The 17,496-nt window shown below is 41.9% G+C and overlaps 1 protein-coding gene across 5 annotated transcripts in view; it reads left to right on the forward strand.

The window, feature by feature from the left end:
• Positions 1-17,496, forward strand: part of ITGB6 (integrin subunit beta 6) — a 149,622-nt gene that overhangs the window by 76,515 nt on the left and 55,611 nt on the right. For all 5 annotated transcript variants that reach the window (XM_055572441.1, XM_055572440.1, XM_055572443.1 and 2 more), the window contains one exon: positions 2,421-2,516. In XM_055572441.1, coding sequence (XP_055428416.1) covers positions 2,421-2,516 — 96 coding nt within the window. The remainder of the gene's footprint in view (positions 1-2,420; positions 2,517-17,496) is intronic.

The raw sequence follows: 17,496 nt of genomic DNA on the forward strand, positions 1-17,496 counted from the left end.
TGATGCTTTTGAACTGTGGTGTTGGAGAAGACTCTTGAGAGTCCCTTGGACTGCAAGGAGATCCAACCAGTCCATCCTAAAGGAGATCAGTTCTGGGTGTTCATTGGAAGGACTGATGTTGAAGCTGAAACTCCAATACTTTGGCCACCTCATGCGAAGAGCTGACTCATTGGAAAAGACCCTGATGCTGGGAAAGATTGAGGGCAGGAGGAGAAGGGGACGACAGAGGATGAGAAGGTGGGATGGCATCACCGACTCAATGGACATGAGTTTGTGTAAATTCCGGGAGTTGGTGATGGACAGGGAGGCCTGGCGTGCTGCGGTTCATGGGGTCACAAAGAGTCGGACATGACTGAGAGATTGAACTGAACTGAATGGTTCATAAATTACCTGCTACCGTTTCTTGACCTAAATCTCTAAACTTCAACATGGATGTTTCTGCCTAACTTTTGATCAATGTGCTTAGTCTCAGTCGTGTCCAACTCTTTGCAACAGCATGGACTGTAGCCCACCAGGCTCCTCTGTCCATGGGGATTCTCCAAGCAAGAATACTGGAGTGGGTTGCTATGCCCTCCTCCAGGGGATCTTCCCACTTCAGGGATTGAACCCAGGTCTCCCACATTTGAGGCAGTTTCTTTACCATCTGAGTCACCAGGGAAGCCCAAATTTTGATCAGTAGCGTTCGTCAAATTTATATATGTTTTAATCATATAGGTTGTCCTTCCATATTATAAGGTCAGTGAGGGTAGCCACATTTTTGTATTTTGGCCAAAGAGGGGGAAGAAACTGAGAAATGGGTACTTTTCTTGTTACTTTTTTCTTGCAAATATTCAAATGTCCCATAATAGACATCTTAGAAAACACAGGATCACAGAAGCAAGTAGTGCCTGTTACCTGATATGACCTTCTTCTCTAATACCTGTTCAAGTCATTCTTGCTGAGTAAGCTGCTACAATGCACAGAGCCATGGGCTAGTTCCTTGCCTCTAACATAGTCCCCAGGGCCTTGGAGCACCTCCTATGTACTCAACGCTGGGCCAGCCTCCTGGGGCTTCAAAATAACAAGACATGATCCCAGGCCTTGAGGAACTTACAATGTATTTGTGGGAGTTAAACCAGCATATCTGGACCAAATAGAAAATCATATTCACCTGCCTATGGAGGGCTACATGGTGCCATCCTGGCTACACAGGCACAGTGGTTGGATGGTGGAAGAACATATGGAGATAAGGAGAAACCAGCACCAGAAGAATTCAGGCTTAAGGGTGAAGGATACTTAATGTTTGGGCAATTGAAACTCAGAGGAGGCTGAGAATGTCAGACTCAGGAAGCTTTATACTATCTGGATTCTACTGATATCCTGTAATAAAAAAAATCCAAATGGGATAGAAAGTATGCATTACACAGCCAGATCTGCAGTTAGGTAATTGACCTGAGTATCTTAGGCAAAATTATACTTTTCTCTCAACTTGAATGAAAAACGCATTAGAAAAATATTTCTGAAGTGCTGAGAATATATGCAGTGAGCACATTCACGTACAAGAAGGCCTATTTGTCAGTGTTCCTGTATGAGCTGTCTGCAGTCATAACCAACATAGTATTCTTAGTTGAGTTTCTAATGTGAGTTTCCCTTTTGTATATTATCCACATTTGGAGTCAGGCCAAGCAAATGGGCTTCATGTTTTCTACTCTTGGAAAGTGAAGGTCATCTGCCAATATGATAATGAATGACTTTATTTTTAAAACCGCTCATATCACTCAGGAATGAATGCCTCAATGAAATAGAAGTAAACTGAGTACAATGTGCTTTCAATTGTCCTGTACAAATAACTGCAGCACCCATAAAACCAGTTCGTGACATCAAAAAGAACAAACCAGAGACGTGCACAGGAACATCTCAAGTCAGAGGGGTTTAGGAATTGCAGTGTGTCCTTCCTCCGCAGGCTCGCCCTTGCTCAACCCTCATCCCGCCCCATCCAATTCCAGTCAGAGCTGCAGGAGTCACGTTGGTCACATTCATCATAGTCGAACAGCTCCTCCCTCGGTTCTAACCTCCCCAACAATGTGAGCCTGCCGGCAAGTGGCACTTAGAGAAGACATGCATCTCTACCCTGGAAAAGATGACACACTAAAGTCTTTGAATAAATTTAGTGATCTCCTTGGAAGTGACAGAGCATAATACTCCACATTGACAGGCACTGACTCTGAGGAATTAGATGGACTTACAAGATCTGGGAAAAAATTACTAAGCCAATTAAGAAAGTAATGCTAATTGTGTATTTGTTTACTTGGCATGATAAACACAATAATGCCTGTGAGAACTGAAATGCCAAACTCAGTAAGATATTTCTGAAAGAAATATCCCTTTATTTCATATACTTTTGTTAAGAAGATACTTAAAATCTATGTGTTAAATTTTAGGAATATCCAACAATTGGACAACTCATTGATAAACTGGTGCAAAATAACGTGTTACTGATCTTTGCTGTAACCCAAGAACAAGTTCACTTGTATGAGGTAAGCAAACATAATTTGGGAAATTCCTTCAGGGAGATTATTTGACGTGAAACTTTAACTCTGAGTTTAATACATGGGAGACCATTAGATAATTATTAACACATACCAGATATACTGGACACTGGCAAAGTGGATTCAGATACTGTTTGCAATTTAAATTATAAACATAGAGGTACAGCAAGGAGTGGGGGACAGATACAATGGGAAGAGGAATAGAGAGTAAAGGAAATGAAAAGTTGGAAGACAGTACGAATTAGCATAGTTAAATAGCATTACCTATCTAATGGAAAGTCAACCTATCTTTCCTTGAACTTTTCATCTGATGAAGAAAGCGTTAACAGAAGGCAGAGAAAATCACGAGAATGGGAGGAGAATTGACTTAAACTCTCTGACATTTGCAAATTCAATGTATAGAAAATACACAAATGGAGAGATATAAGTTAAACTATTGAGACATGAAAAGTTGAAAGAAAAAGCTTGTTAAACCGGGCCCCAAAATAATTTCTCCTTTAAAGTATCTGGATTTGCAGTTCAAATTTTTGAATGGAACACCAATGGCAGAAAAGGAATTGTTTCACTAGGTGAAAAAAATGTTCGTAAACCACTGCATCCACAGTAAAACACACACTACAAAATGCAAGTGTTTTCTGTGGTCTCTTTCCAGCCTTAGAAAAGCAATATGCCAAAATGCCATGCATTGGGGTACTAGCAAATAATTTATTCCTAAAGCACAGTTTCACAGAGAAATAGGAACATCTTTAGTCTGAGTCCTAGAAAAAGTAGAGAAAATAGGTGTCCGTTACATTGCTTGTACCTTCTATGCAGAAGCTTCAAATACTCCTAAATTCAAAGTCTGATCTCCCATTCCCTTGAAAGGACCTCTTAACTTGCTTGATAACTTCACAGAACTCAGGAAATGCTGAGATTATTTCACAGAGGTTTTGATTAAATGCCACTCACTGCTAAGGACGATGCAGCCAACTTCCACCAGGTTCTGTAGAAAGGATCCACGAATAATAAAGCATAGTATCCATAAAAAAAAAAAAGAAAGGATCCACGAGGAGATCCTATCTTGCATTTTTAATGAGAGGAGGGCTTTGTACACCAGGTGAGACTGCCTGCTGCTGAAAACCAAGGAAGTCCCTTGCAATCAAGCTACATACTTGAGGGCTTTGTTCTACTCAAAGACTATGTGGGTTCACCCGATCTGGGCATTTTCTTAAGGCTTTTTAGTATGCGATACTTGTTTCCAGTGGTTTTAAGTAGTAAAGTTGCGGTAAAAGTTTTTTGTTTTTTTTTTAAACTCCAAATACAATAGTGAGTCTATTCTACCTTTGATTCCTAAAGCTAGAGTGGAAGGACTCTGGGGGTCACCACACCTTTCCCAAAGTTGAGCTTCTGTTTAGAAAGAGGAGGGGGAGTTGCACTATGTTCTTAAAAGGGGGATCTGGGAAACACAATTGATAATCATGAGCACAGACCCCCATAACTCACTTTGGTAATAGTCTTTAAGACTCAGAACTCATTTAAATGCCTCCTCAAGATTGCCATTAAAAAGACACAGCAAGATGAAAAATAACAGTGGCAAGACAGAATCTGTCGGATTTAAACAGGTTGCATCCACCATTCCCCAGTTGCAAAGGAAATGATCATTTCCAAGGAAAACACCAGATTAGAGCCTGCCTCTAATGTAACAGCAGGATGTTTATTTCGCCTGCCTACTAATTTCATTACGAGGTGAATTTATGTTCCATTGTGATCTGTGGTTTTTACCATTTAGGCTCCACTTAATTCAGAGGGACATTTTCAGGGAGCCATGCAGGGGACAGTCAGCAGCCCATTCTGTGACTCTAACCCTTTCATTATTTTGTTTTTATTTTGATGGACTCATCATTTCCTCGTCAGGTAGTAGGCTGCAGCCTGATCTAAAGATAATGACAGCAACCCTGCACTTCCCTGAAGGCTTCACACAGCATGAAAATGCTGATCTCTTGTTTTATTGATAATGAATACTGAAAATAGACCAATAATGACTTGGGTTGCCTTTCCATTTAAATCTCTTAGAAGGAGCCCTATGTGTGCAGGAGCCCTGCGTGACCTGATGTTTGGATAGCTGTGAATCACGGAAAAATAAAACCAGAGATAGGATAAATAAAAGAGCTAAGTGGTTGGATCTAATGAAAATTCCAGGAGACAATCTGTTTGCCCTTGTTGTGTTCAGCATAGTTGTGTGCACATACACCCCAGGAAGGGGCTGGGTCAGGTTCAATGGCACCCGTCTTGCAGAAAATAAAGATTTGTGTTGCCTATTAATGGAACGCAGGGGAAAAAATGGCTATTTTTTCGATGATTCGCGTAAGGTGCTTTGGACTGCCCAGGTGTGTAGTACCACTGTACTCTGTGGGAACAGTGATGAGCAAACAGTGGGAAGGCAAAGTAAGCAGTTTTGTCTTCAGATCAGTATGACTGCAGTGTGCACCCAGACTCCAGCAAACAGATGATTTTGAACAAACTTATTATTATGAATAGTTTCCTGTTTGTCCAATTACAGGGTTCAAAAGATAATGATAGATAACAGACTGAGCAGTAGGTAGTATATTACATTCTACTGCTAAATACCATTTTGAATCAGGATTCAATTACTCAAGCTTAAAAAAAATTTTTTTTATCGCCTCTGTTGTTTTCAAATATTTACTGTTAATTTACATCAATTTAGCATCAGGCTACTAAACTCCAACTACCTAATTTGACTAATCTTTCCTTCCTAATGAGATATTGAGAGAAAAGCAATTAAATTAGCATTTTTGACTACATTGTCAAATCTTGTTATTAATCACGTGGAATTATTTGCAAGACTTTAAAATGTCCCATTGTCTTTCAAAACATCTACCTCTGGCTGGAGAAGATGAGTTTTATAGTGCTAATTGTTATTATATATAACTATATGACCTAGTATTTATGATGTAATGTTGAAAAAGCACTTAGAAAGTAAACAAGATGTATTGGTAAAAGACGCTTTCAGTTTACCCACTAATATCTGAGGCCACTAATTGACGTCCTTGTGGTTATTAGGACAGAGTGATGTGTTTAAAGGGCCTCCCCAGTGGCTCAGCAGTAAGCAATCCACCTGCAATGCAGGAGATGTGGGTTCGATCCCTGGGTCAGGAAGATTCCCTGGAGGAGGAAATGGCAACCCACTCCAGTATTCTCGTGTGGGGAATCCCATGGATGGAGGAGCCTGGTGGGCTACAGTCCATGGGGTGGGAAACAGCTGGACACGACTGAGTGACTAAGCACACATGATGTGTCTAAAGCAGGAGGACAGGGACCCAAACAGGTTGTTTTACCACCAAAAGGCCCTTCCCTCTGCAGGCAAAAAAGCCGTCTATAATTAACTCTGTAAAGAGCAGAGTGGATCTTGCCCATCTTTCTGTTTAGGCCAATTCTCAATACAAAGGAGATTCTCAGTAAATATTTGTTGAATGAATTTCTTTTCTTAAAAAACTGCAATGCAAGCACTTCATCTTATCTCAAATAGGGTCAAAATTTCTAAATAGGAATGTGGCGTTTTGTGTGACAAATGTCTGTCAAGGTCAAGGGAACCCATGTACAAGAGCAGGTAGGAGTGCCTGACCCATCACTATGGTGATCTGCAGCTCTGGCTATTCTTTCTCCATCCTTCCACTTTGGATCCAGGTGGTACCAGAGAGGGGAAGGAACACTCTGCTGTCAGTCTTGGGACCACCTTGTAGAATAAGCTTCAGAGCCTTCTCGCATGTGTGCTGAGTCACTTCAGTCCTGTCTGACTCTTTGTGATTCCACGGACTGTAGCCCACCAGGCTCCTCTGTCCATGAGATTCTCCAGGCAAGAATAGTGGAGTGGGTTGCCATTTTCTTCTCCAGGGGATCTTCCTGACCCAGGAATTGAACTCGAGTCTCTTAAATCTCTTGCATTGGCAGGCGGGTTCTTTACCATTAGTACCACCTGGGAAGCCCCACCCCATCCCCCCAGCTTTCTTACTAGTCTGTGAAAGGAAACCCCCTGAATGATTAACCACTTGATAGTCATTAATCTTAAAACAAGATGAAAGGTGCTGCAGTATGCTGTGAGCCTGATGTTTCAGAAGTATGGCTTTTGAAACATATACAAGCTTCAGTTTTTCAGGAACCAAAAACCCAGTTTTAATTTCACTCTTTCTTTCTTCTTTTTCCTCATCTTTTGAGTGTTTAACCACAGTAAGGGAGTTGAAAGGAGGCAGAGAAATTAGGGAGGGAGATAAAACAAAAATTGACCCTTTTCCATTTGTTAGCCTCGGACACGGCTGAGCGACTTCACTTTGACTTTTCACTTTCATGCATTGGAGAAGGAAATGGCAATCCACTCCAGTGTTCTTGCCTGGAGAATCCCAGGGATGGGGGAGCCTGGTGGCTGCTGTCTATGGGGTCGCACAGAGTCGGACACGACTGAAGTGACTTAGCAGCAGCAGCAGAAGCAGCAGCCTGTTCTATCATTGTTTGGTTTTATAACATCCTCTGCTGAAAAAGATCAAAACAAATTTACTCCAATGAAAATCCCTATATCACTAGTCTCAGTTTTTAATTAAATAAAAACACTGGACCAGATGACCTCCAGCTTTGGCAGTCAATGACTCTGCACCTGGAGGTGGGGGGATCACCACAAATTCCAATGATTTACACACAGATAAAGTACAGCTAATTGTAACATGGCTAATTTCAGTGACTGGTCTAAAACATTGTTTTTTATCTATCAACCCCATCCTGTAATGGGTTATTCCAACTTTATGCTTTTAGTAAAAATATAATCATCTAGGAATTAAAAAGATAACTTTCTGAATTATGAGTTGATAAATTGCTCTTAATTCAAGGGTAATAGAAAAGGATCTTGATTTCTCTTTGTTCAACGGTGTGGGTGTGCATGCTCAGTCGCTTCAGTTGTGCCTGACTTTTTATGACCCTGTGGACTATAGCCTTCCCGGCTCCTCTGTCCATGGGATTCTCCAGGCAAGAATACTGGAGTGGGTTACCATGCCCTTCTCCAGGGGATCTTCCTGACCCAGAGATCTAACCCAGGTCTCCTGCATTAGCAGTTGGGTTCTTCATCACTAGCACCACTAGCCCTTCTTTGAAGGTACCTGGGAATAAAGACAAAGGAGAGCCAGTTGCCCACACTTTCCTCATTAATTAACACCCCCTCAGAGAGGGAATATTTGGAAATAAAAACTCATGTCCTTGGATTATCAGGGTAAATTGGATAGAAGTATTTTCCAGATTAATTAATAAGACAGAAACATGAAAAATCATCAGTAGTTATCCCCTAGATTACATAGAGTAATTTTCTTCTGAAGAACTCAAAGACTCATAATCCAGAAAAGAAAAAAAAAAAAAAAAACACAGAAAAAAAGATACAGATTGAAAACCTAGGTTTTAATGAGATGCCCTCTTAGGCCCATCCATATAGAAATAAGGGATTTCGTCAATACAAGATCTAAATATATCAAAAGTACACAATACCCAGAATGTCTAACATTAAGAGAACCGACATGCTATTGACCATAGTCATTCATTCATTCATCAAACATCCAGGAGCCCAGCCAGGGTTGGTGACTAGAAAGAAAAAGACACAATGCCTGCCTCAAAAATCCCCATAGAGCATTAACAAACTCATAAGCCAATGATTTACCTAAAGAACACAACATTTTAGAGACCCCCAAGGGAGAGTTTTTCTGAGGGGGCAGAGTTTCACATCAGTCAGTGTTTTTAACTCTTTCCTAGTCACCATTTTTGTTAGAAGGGACAGCAAATTAATTGGCAATCATAAAACTACCTTTGATGCTACGGGTACCATTGGAACTGAGGGCCAGAGAGGATCAGTAACTATGACCATGAGAATAAATGAGAAGGTTTGCTGAGGGCTTATTAGGTGGCTGCTGTGGTTAAGTACTTTAACTCACTGTATTATTCAATATCCTTTTTACTGCTATGTTCTGTGTGCTGTGCCTTGTCACTCAGTCACATCTGACTCTTTGCAACCCCGTGGACTGTAGCCCAGCAGGCTTCTCTGTCCATGGGGATTCTCCAAGCAAGAATACTGAAGTGGGTTGCCATCCCTCCTCCAGGGTATCTTCCCAACCCAGGGATCAAACCCAGGTCTCCCAAATTGCAGGCGCATTCTTTACTCCCTGAGCCACCAGGGAAACCCAAGAATACTAGAGTGGGTAGCCTATCCCTTCTTCAGGGGAACTTCCCAACCCAGGAATCAAACCGGGGTCTCCTGAATTGCAGGCAGATTCTTTACCAGCTGAGCTACCTAGGAAATCCCTTTTTACTGCTATAGCACCTAAAATAATTCAAAAGCAAGTTGCATGTGAGAGCCAGGATTTGAACCCAGAGAATCTGAGTCAGCCCAACCACTGAGGTACGTCACAATTGAACCTGGGTTTTTGCAGCGAAAGAGCACACCCATTCCTAGCTATCAGGCCAGGAGAGGAGCAGCCGTTCCACACAGTAAACGACCTTGAAAGTCACTGAACTGTAAGAGCACAGAGCACAAGGAGATGGCAGAGCATTTCCTGCAAACAGCAGAGACCTTTAAGGCCAGGGAACACTGGATTTTACTTACCGTTGCTGTTAACTTAGACAAATAGAGCAATCTGCAAACGTGTGGGCTTGAAAAGAGAGGCACATTTGGATTCTGCCTTGTGTGTGATTTAAGCTCTGAGCTCCCACAGCTAGAGAGTTTAAGCCATTGGCCACCCCACCAAAAACACCTAGTCTCTAAGGTGACCACTATCAAGGTCCTGGCCTGATGGGGAAAAGCAGACGCATGGTCTGACGCAGGTTGTAGGTCTGTTACGACGATACCCTTCAAGTACATGGAAACACAGAGCAACACAAGGAACACCCACATACCTACTGGCCAGCCTTTTTCAGTCTCGACATTTTGCCACTCTATTTGCTTCAGATATCTTACAGAAATAAAACACTCCAGGGGGCTTCCCAGGTTACACAGTGGTAAAGAATCTGTCTGCCAATGTAGGAGACACAGGAGATGCAAGTTCGATCCCTGGGTCAGGAAGATCCCCAGAAGGAGGAAACAGCAACCCACTCCAGTATTCTTGCCTGGGAAATCCTCTGTCCATGGGATATAGCAGTGGGCTATAGTCCATGGGGTCGCAAAGAATCAGACAAGACTGGGCCCCTGAGTGCACACACACAAAACATTCCAGACCCAGTTGCCTGCTGTGTAATTACTAACTCTGACGCCACCTCCCTCTTTCCTTCCATACAAGTCGCCAGTATCCTAAACTTTATCATTCCCATGTTTATTTTGAGTACTATGAAAAACATATGTCTACCCATAACTAATTACATAGTTTGGGCTCACAAGTTAAATTTCATCCTGTATATATTATTTCTACAATTTGCCTTTTGATTCAGTGTTATGTTTTGGGTTTTTTTTTAATTATGGTAAAATATACACAACATAAAAATTACCTTTTTACGGATTGAGTATATAGTTCTATGGCATTAAGTACATTTACATTGTGATGCTCAATGTTACGTTTCGAGGCTTATTCGTGGAGACACTAGAAGCTCTTGTTTACTCTGTTCTACGGCTTTACATATTCCACTATGTGTATTTACTGCAATATGTTCATTTGCAACTGAGGGCTTCAGATGGTTTCTAGTCCTGCAGCTTACAGTGTTACACTTGTTGCGGCCACAGACACCCTTGCGGGCATGTTCTCTGTTGAGGATGAACCTCTGAAAGTGAAGCCCCTGGGTCACAGGGGAGGGGCATCCTCAGCCCTCCTGGTGTATCCAAGTTGTTTTCCAAGTGGTTTATCAGCTACTGTCCTGGTAACAACATGGGAAGTAGAACTGTTAGTTGCTCAGCCATGTCTGACTCTTTGTGACCCCATGGATTATAGCCCACCAGGCTCCTCTGTCCATGGGATTCTCAGGCAAGAATACTGGAGTGGGTTGCTATTGCCTTCCCCAGGGGATCTTCCTAACCCAAGGATAGAACTTGGGTCTCCTGCATTGTAGGCAGATTCTTTACTATCTAAGCCACCAGGGAAGGCCTAACAATGTGGGAGTGTAGGGGGAAAAGAAACAGAAAAAAGAAAAAGACACTCATTAAATTACTATTTTTTATGATAAAATTAATATGTTATTTTTTTAAAGAAGGGTGCCGGGGTCCAGCCCCGGCTGATCCAGGGTATTCGAAGGGGAGACGGCTTCGGCGAGGATCAGGATACAATAGCTTCAATTAGACATTAATTAGAGATGTAAAGAGTAATAGAATGAGGATAGCTCAGTAGGAAAATTCAGTGGAGAAAAGAGGCTGAGTGGCTTGGTTTACGCGGGAGACCAATAAAACTTCAAGACAAGAAGTTTGCACCACTTACATAGGCCGCAGGCGTCCTTCCGTTCTCCTGAAGGAGAGGAGACACTGAGGCCTCCCAGGTCGGATCTTAGAAGCCCAGGCATATTTAGTAAGCATGGTGGGTTCCGTGCTCCAGATGGAGACTCAGCCAGAGTTTGAGAGAGAGAGAGACATGGGGAGACCAGTATTTCGAGGAACTGATCCCAATTCTTTATTTTCCAGGGTCTGTTTTTATATACTGAGATGTTATGCAAAAGTCACGCAGGGTCAGCAGTCCTGACTTTTATCAAAGTCAGGTGCTTCATACAAATGTATACAGAGGTCTTGGGGGTGTTACATCATCTTCTGGCCAGGGGGCCTGCTGACAATTTATGACCCTCTCCTTGTGACAGTGGTCAGTCAACCAGAACACTTTTTTCTCCAAGGGTGATTATTCTTAAAACAGACGCCACCCAAATAAAGTTACATTCCTATAGGGTGAGGGTGTAGTGGGTTTTAGTTAAGGAAAGAATTTACTTAGCCTAAGGTCTAATGTGATTTATATCAAAGGTTAATACTTATTTCTTCTATATATTCATTAATGTGTGTAAGGGCAGGGGATGTGGAGTCTTAGCAACAAACATTGGCTCAACAAATGAAAAACCCTTCACCAATACAATTTCTAATCAGCCCACTATACTTATACTAATAATTTTCTAACTTCTCTAAAGAACCTGTTTTTAGAAGGTTTAAAGCATCTCGTGCCTCTCACGGTTGGGAGGCTGTGAGCAATCACATGTGGCCGGACAAGCCTGTCAGGCAGGCTAGAGAACCTTCAGAGGAGTTTGTAAGTTGAAACACTCTTGTCACGCCCAGGAGTTTTTATTAACTGGAGCTCTAGGTTAACTCCTTCTCCGAAAGAGGTGGTGGGGAACAGCCCCCCGTAAAGTCAGAGGTGTAGGTGGGAGCACAAAGTAGTAAAGCAGGCAGGCTCTGGTTATGGGGGTAGATGCTCGAGGATTTCCAGGGGGACTCCTGAGGCTCGATCCCGCCTTTGCGTATGTCGAGCCTCCTTCCTCATGACCTTTGCCACGGGCGGAGTGCCTCACTCTGGCCCCCAACAGAAGGGGATAGAGAAAAGCACAATGAAGAAACTAAAGATCACCCATAAACTCACCACTCGGACACAGCTAACCATTCTTGACATTTTACAATAAGTCCTCTCTTTTGTCTTTACATACATTTACATGCTTTAACATAATTGGCACAAGACTGTATATATTACATATACATATATATATTATGTTCAAATTTTTAGAATGCATTTATATATTTACAGTCTTATAAAGGCATAAAAATTAGATTGCACTTAGTTATATATCAAACAACTGCTTTTATTAATAAGAATAACAGATGAATTCAAGGTAATTCTACAAGATTCTGAATCAGTGACTGCCAGATGTAAAGGGTGTATGTTTTCAAATAAAAACAAACTTGCTCCCCACCCCTAGCAGCTCCAGAAGATCCACAGTTACTACACTTTTACCTACAGATTATGTTTTTACATATTCAAATGATTATTATTGTTGTTCAGTCGCTAAGTCATGTCTGACTCTTTGTGACCTCATGGACTACAGCATGCCAGGCTTTCCTTTCCTTCACCATTTCCCAGAGTTTGCTCAAACTCATGTCCATTGAGTCTGTGATGCTATCTAACCATCTCATCCTCTGCCCTCCTCTTCTACTTTGAACTCAAATGATACTTGGTTACTTCATTGAACATTCATGCAACATCTTTAATAGGAACATCAAATTATTTCTAGTACCTGTTTTCTTATCCCTGAAAGTGCCCTATCAATGAGGACATCTGTGAACAAACTCAGTTTCTTCATAGGCTCATCTCCAGACTGCCAAGTGCCTACCCTTGGCCGTGTGACTACCCTTCCATTTCTAGGAAGGCCCACAGCATGCAGGGACTCAGTTACCTGTCTATCTCCTGTAGCTTTTTCTATAGCTACAGGTGGCCACCCTGTCTGTGCTCATGTGCTCAGTTGCTTCAGATGTGTCCAACTCTTTGTGACTCTATGGACTGTAGACCGCCAGGCTCCTCTGTCCATGGAATTTTCCAGGCAAGAATACTGGAGTGAGTTGCCATGCCCTCCTTCAGGGGGTTTTCCCCACCCAGGGATCAAACCCATGTCTTCTGCATCTCCTGCATTGCAGGTGGATTCTTTACTGCTGAGCCACTGGAGAAGCCCCTGTGTCTGTGGGGCTGGCCCAAACTATAGTTATGCTGAAAGGAAGCTCACCCTGGCTTGCATCACCATGCAGATTTTAATTGCACCCATGTATACTCTCATGACACAGCCTTTTACACAATTATAGAGGACTTTAAGGCACAAGGGACAAATTAAACTGATAGCTCCCAGGCATAAGAAAAGTTTGATAGGATTATATATTTTTAACACTATGGCTAATTATCTGAAAGAGGCCAAACTATGCTACAAAGTGGCCACTATTTGTTACAACATAGTTCAGTATTTTGTTGCCCTTACAGACTTGAATCTTCAAAATGTAAACAGAAAATTTGTAAAACAGAAAATTTTGTTGAGCTTGAACAGTTTGGATGCATTTTACCTACTAATTCAGGTGTTGGCATACTTTTTCTCTAGGGTTGCCAAATTCACACATAAAAATACAGGATGTCCAATCAAATTTGAATTTCAAATAAACAACAAATAATTTTTTATGTTTTAGTATGTTCCATGCAATATCTGGGCCACATACTAAAAGTTTTGGAAGAATTACTAAAAGAAAAATGGAGAATCATGTACAGCATTGGGGAATAATGGAAGAGGAGAGTGTGGAACCTTACTTCTATAGGATCTTCAGGGAATATCCCTTTCAAGAAATGATTATAAATAAAGCAGCAACCTGAAGGATTGTGTATACAAGCTCACAACCTGATGTTAGCTGCGGTAGAAGGGGATGGAGTGGGAAACGTAGGCTAAAACCAAACTCCTCAGTCTTGAAAGCCAAGGAAAGTAAGCATAGTGTTATTCCATGGGTAGGAGGCATTCGAAAACACCACTTTTGTTGTGGAGCAGAAAACAGATGTCACAGGTATATGATAGATTGAGGATCCCATATGGATTATGTGTGTACAGTTTTAAAATCATGGCACCTTTATTTTCCAAATTGCCAGAGCTCTTCCTGGGAACCTCCTCCTGACAACAAGAATGATGTGGACAGGCCATTCTATACCAGGCATTCTTAAACTTTAGCTCTCAATCACATCAGATCAGATCAGATCAGTCGCTCAGTCGTGTCCGACTCTTTGTGACCCCATGAATCACAGCACGCCAGGCCTCCCTGTCCATCACCAACTCCCGGAGTTCACTCAGACTCACATCCATCGAGTCAGTGATGCCATCCAGCCATCTCATCCTCTGTCGTCCCCTTGTCCTCTTGCCCCCAATCCCCCCCAGCATCAGAGTCTTTTCCAATGAGTCAACTCTTCGCATGAGGTGGCCAAAGTACTGGAGTTTCAGCTTCAGCATCATTCCTTCCAAAGAAATACCAGGGCTGATCTCCTTCAGAATGGACTGGTTGGATCTCCTTGCAGTCCAAGGGACTCTCAAGAGTCTTCTCCAACACCACAGTTCAAAAGCATCAATTCTTTGGTGCTCAGCCTTCTTCACAGTCCAACTCTCACATCCATACATGACCACAGGAAAAACCATAGCCTTGACTAGACTAACCTTTGTTGGCAAAGTAATGTCTCTGCTTTTGAATATGCTATCTAGGTTGGTCATAACTTTCCTTCCAAGGAGTAAGCGTCTTTTAATTTCATGGCTGCAGTCACCATCTGCAGTGATTTTGGAGCCCAGAAAAATAAAGTCTGATGCTGTTTCCCCATCTATTTGCCATGAAGTGATGGGACCAGATGCCATGATCTTAGTTTTCTGAATGTTGAGCTTTAAGCCAACTTTTTCACTCTCCACTTTCACTTTCATCAAGAGGCTTTTGAGTTGCTCTTCACTTTCTGCCATAAGGGTGGTGTCATCTGCATATCTGAGGTGATTGACATTTCTCCCGGCAATCTTGATTCCAGCTTGTGCTTCTTCCAGTCCAGCGTTTCTCATGATGTACTCTGCATATAAGTTAAATAAGCAGGGTGACAATATACAGCCTTAACGTACTCCTTTTCCTATTTTGAAACAATCTGTTGTTCCATGTCCAGTTCTAACTGTTGCTTCCTGACCTGCATACAAATTTCTCAAGAGGCAGATCAGGTGGTCTGGTATTCCCATATCTTTCAGAATTTTCCACAGTGTATTGTGATCCACACAGTCAAAGGCTTTGGCATAGTCAATAAAGCAGAAATACATGCTTTTCTGGAACTCTCTTGCTTTTTCCATGATCCAGCAGATATTGGCAATTTGATCTCTGGTTCCTCTGCCTTTTCTTAAACCAGCTTGAAAATCAGGAAGTTCACGGTTCACATATTGCTGAAGCCTGGCTTGGAGAATTTTGAGCATTACTTTACTAGCATGTGAGATGAGTGCAATTGTGCGGTAGTTTGAGCATTCTTTGGCATTGCCTTTCTTTGGGATTGGAATGAAAACTGACCTTTTCCAGTCCTGTGGCCATTGCTGAGTTTTCCAAATTTGCTGGCATATTGAGTGCAGCACTTTCACAGCATCATCTTCCAGGATTTGGAATAGCTCAACTGGAATTCCATCACCTCCACTAGCTTTGTTCGTAGTGATGCTTTCTAAGGCCCACTTGACTTCACATTCCAGGATGTCTGGCTCTAGGTCAGTGATCACACCATCGTGATTATCTGGGTCGTGAAGATCTGTTTTGTACAGTTCTTCTGTGTATTCTTGCCATCTCTTCTTAATATCTTCTGCTTCTGTTAGGTCCATACCATTTCTGTCCTTCATCAAGCCCATCTTTACATGAAATGTTCCTTTGGTATCTCTGATTTTCTTGAAGAGATCCCTAGTTTTTCCCATTCTGTTGTTTTCCTCTATTTCTTTGCATTGATCGCTGAGGAAGCCTTTCTTATCTCTTCTTGCTATTCTTTGGAACTCTGCGTTCAGATATTCATATCTTTCCTTTTCTCCTTTGTTTTTCGCTTCTCTTCTTTTCACAGCTATTTGGAAGGCCTCCCCAGACAGCCATTTTGCTTTTTTTGCATTTCTTTTCCATGGGGATGGTCTTGATCCCTGTCTCCTGTACAATGTCACAAACGTCATTCCATAGTTCATCAGGCACTCTATCTATCAGATCTAGGCCCTTAAATCTATTTCTCACTTCCACTGTATAATCATAAGGGATTTGATTTAGGTCATACCTGAATGGTCTAGTGGTTTTCCCTACTTTCTTCAATGTAAGTTTGAATTTGGCAATAAGGAGTTCATGGTCTGAGCCACAGTCAGCTCCCAGTCTTGTTTTTGCTGACTGTATAGAGCTTCTCCATCTTTGGCTGCAAAGAATATAATCAATCTGATTTCGGTGTTGACCATCTGGTGATGTCCATGTATAGAGTCTTCTCTTGTGTTGTTGGAAAAGGGTGTTTGTTATGACCAGTGCATTTTCTTGGGAAAACTCTATTAGTCTTTGCCCTGCTTCATTCCGTATTCCAAGACCAAATTTGCCTGTTACCCCAGGTGTTTCTTGACTTCTTACTTTTGCATTCCAGTCCCCTATAATGAAAAGGACATCTTTTTTGGGTGTTAGTTCTAAAAGGTCTTGTAGGTCTTCATAGAACCGTTCAACTTCAGCTTCTTCAGCGTTACTGGTTGGGGCATAGACTTGGATTACTGTGATATTGAATGGTTTGCCTTGGAAACGAACAGAGATCATTCTGTCGTTTTTGAGATTGCATCCAAGTACTGCATTTCAGACTCTTGTTGACCATGATGGCCACTCCATTTCTTCTGAGGGATTCCTGCCCACAGTAGTAGATATAATGGTCATCTGAGTTAAATTCACCCATTCCAGTCCATTTCAGTTCGCTGATTCCTAGAATGTCGACATTCACTCTTGCCATCTCTTGTTTGACCACTTCCAATTTGCCTTGATTCATGGACCTGACATTCCAGGTTCCTATGCAATATTGCTCTTTACAGCATCAGACCTTTCTTCTATCACCAGTCACATCCACAGCTGGGTATACTTTTTGCTTTGGCTCCATCGCTTCCTTCTTTCTGGAGTTATTTCTCCACTGATCTCCAGTAGCATATTGGGCACCTACTGACCTGGGGAGTTTCTCTTTCAGTATCCTATCATTTTGCCTTTTCATACTCTTCATGGGGTTCTCAAGGCAAGAATACTGAAGTGGTTTGCCATTCCCTTCTCCAGTGGACCACAGAGCTCTCAATAGAATCACCTAAAAACTTTCTCAAAAACCCAAGGTCTGGGCCACACTGTGATCCAATTAAATCAGTATCTTGGGAGACCCAAGCATCAATATTTTTTAAAGTCTCCCTTGGTATCTCCAGTCACCTAGAGAGTCTGTTAAAATATAGAATTTTATTTAGGAAGTCTGGGCTGGGACCTAAGATTTTGCATTCTTTTGTT

This window comes from Bubalus kerabau, chromosome 3, assembly GCF_029407905.1.
Source record: "Bubalus kerabau isolate K-KA32 ecotype Philippines breed swamp buffalo chromosome 3, PCC_UOA_SB_1v2, whole genome shotgun sequence".
Classification (NCBI taxonomy): Eukaryota; Metazoa; Chordata; class Mammalia; order Artiodactyla; family Bovidae; genus Bubalus; species Bubalus kerabau.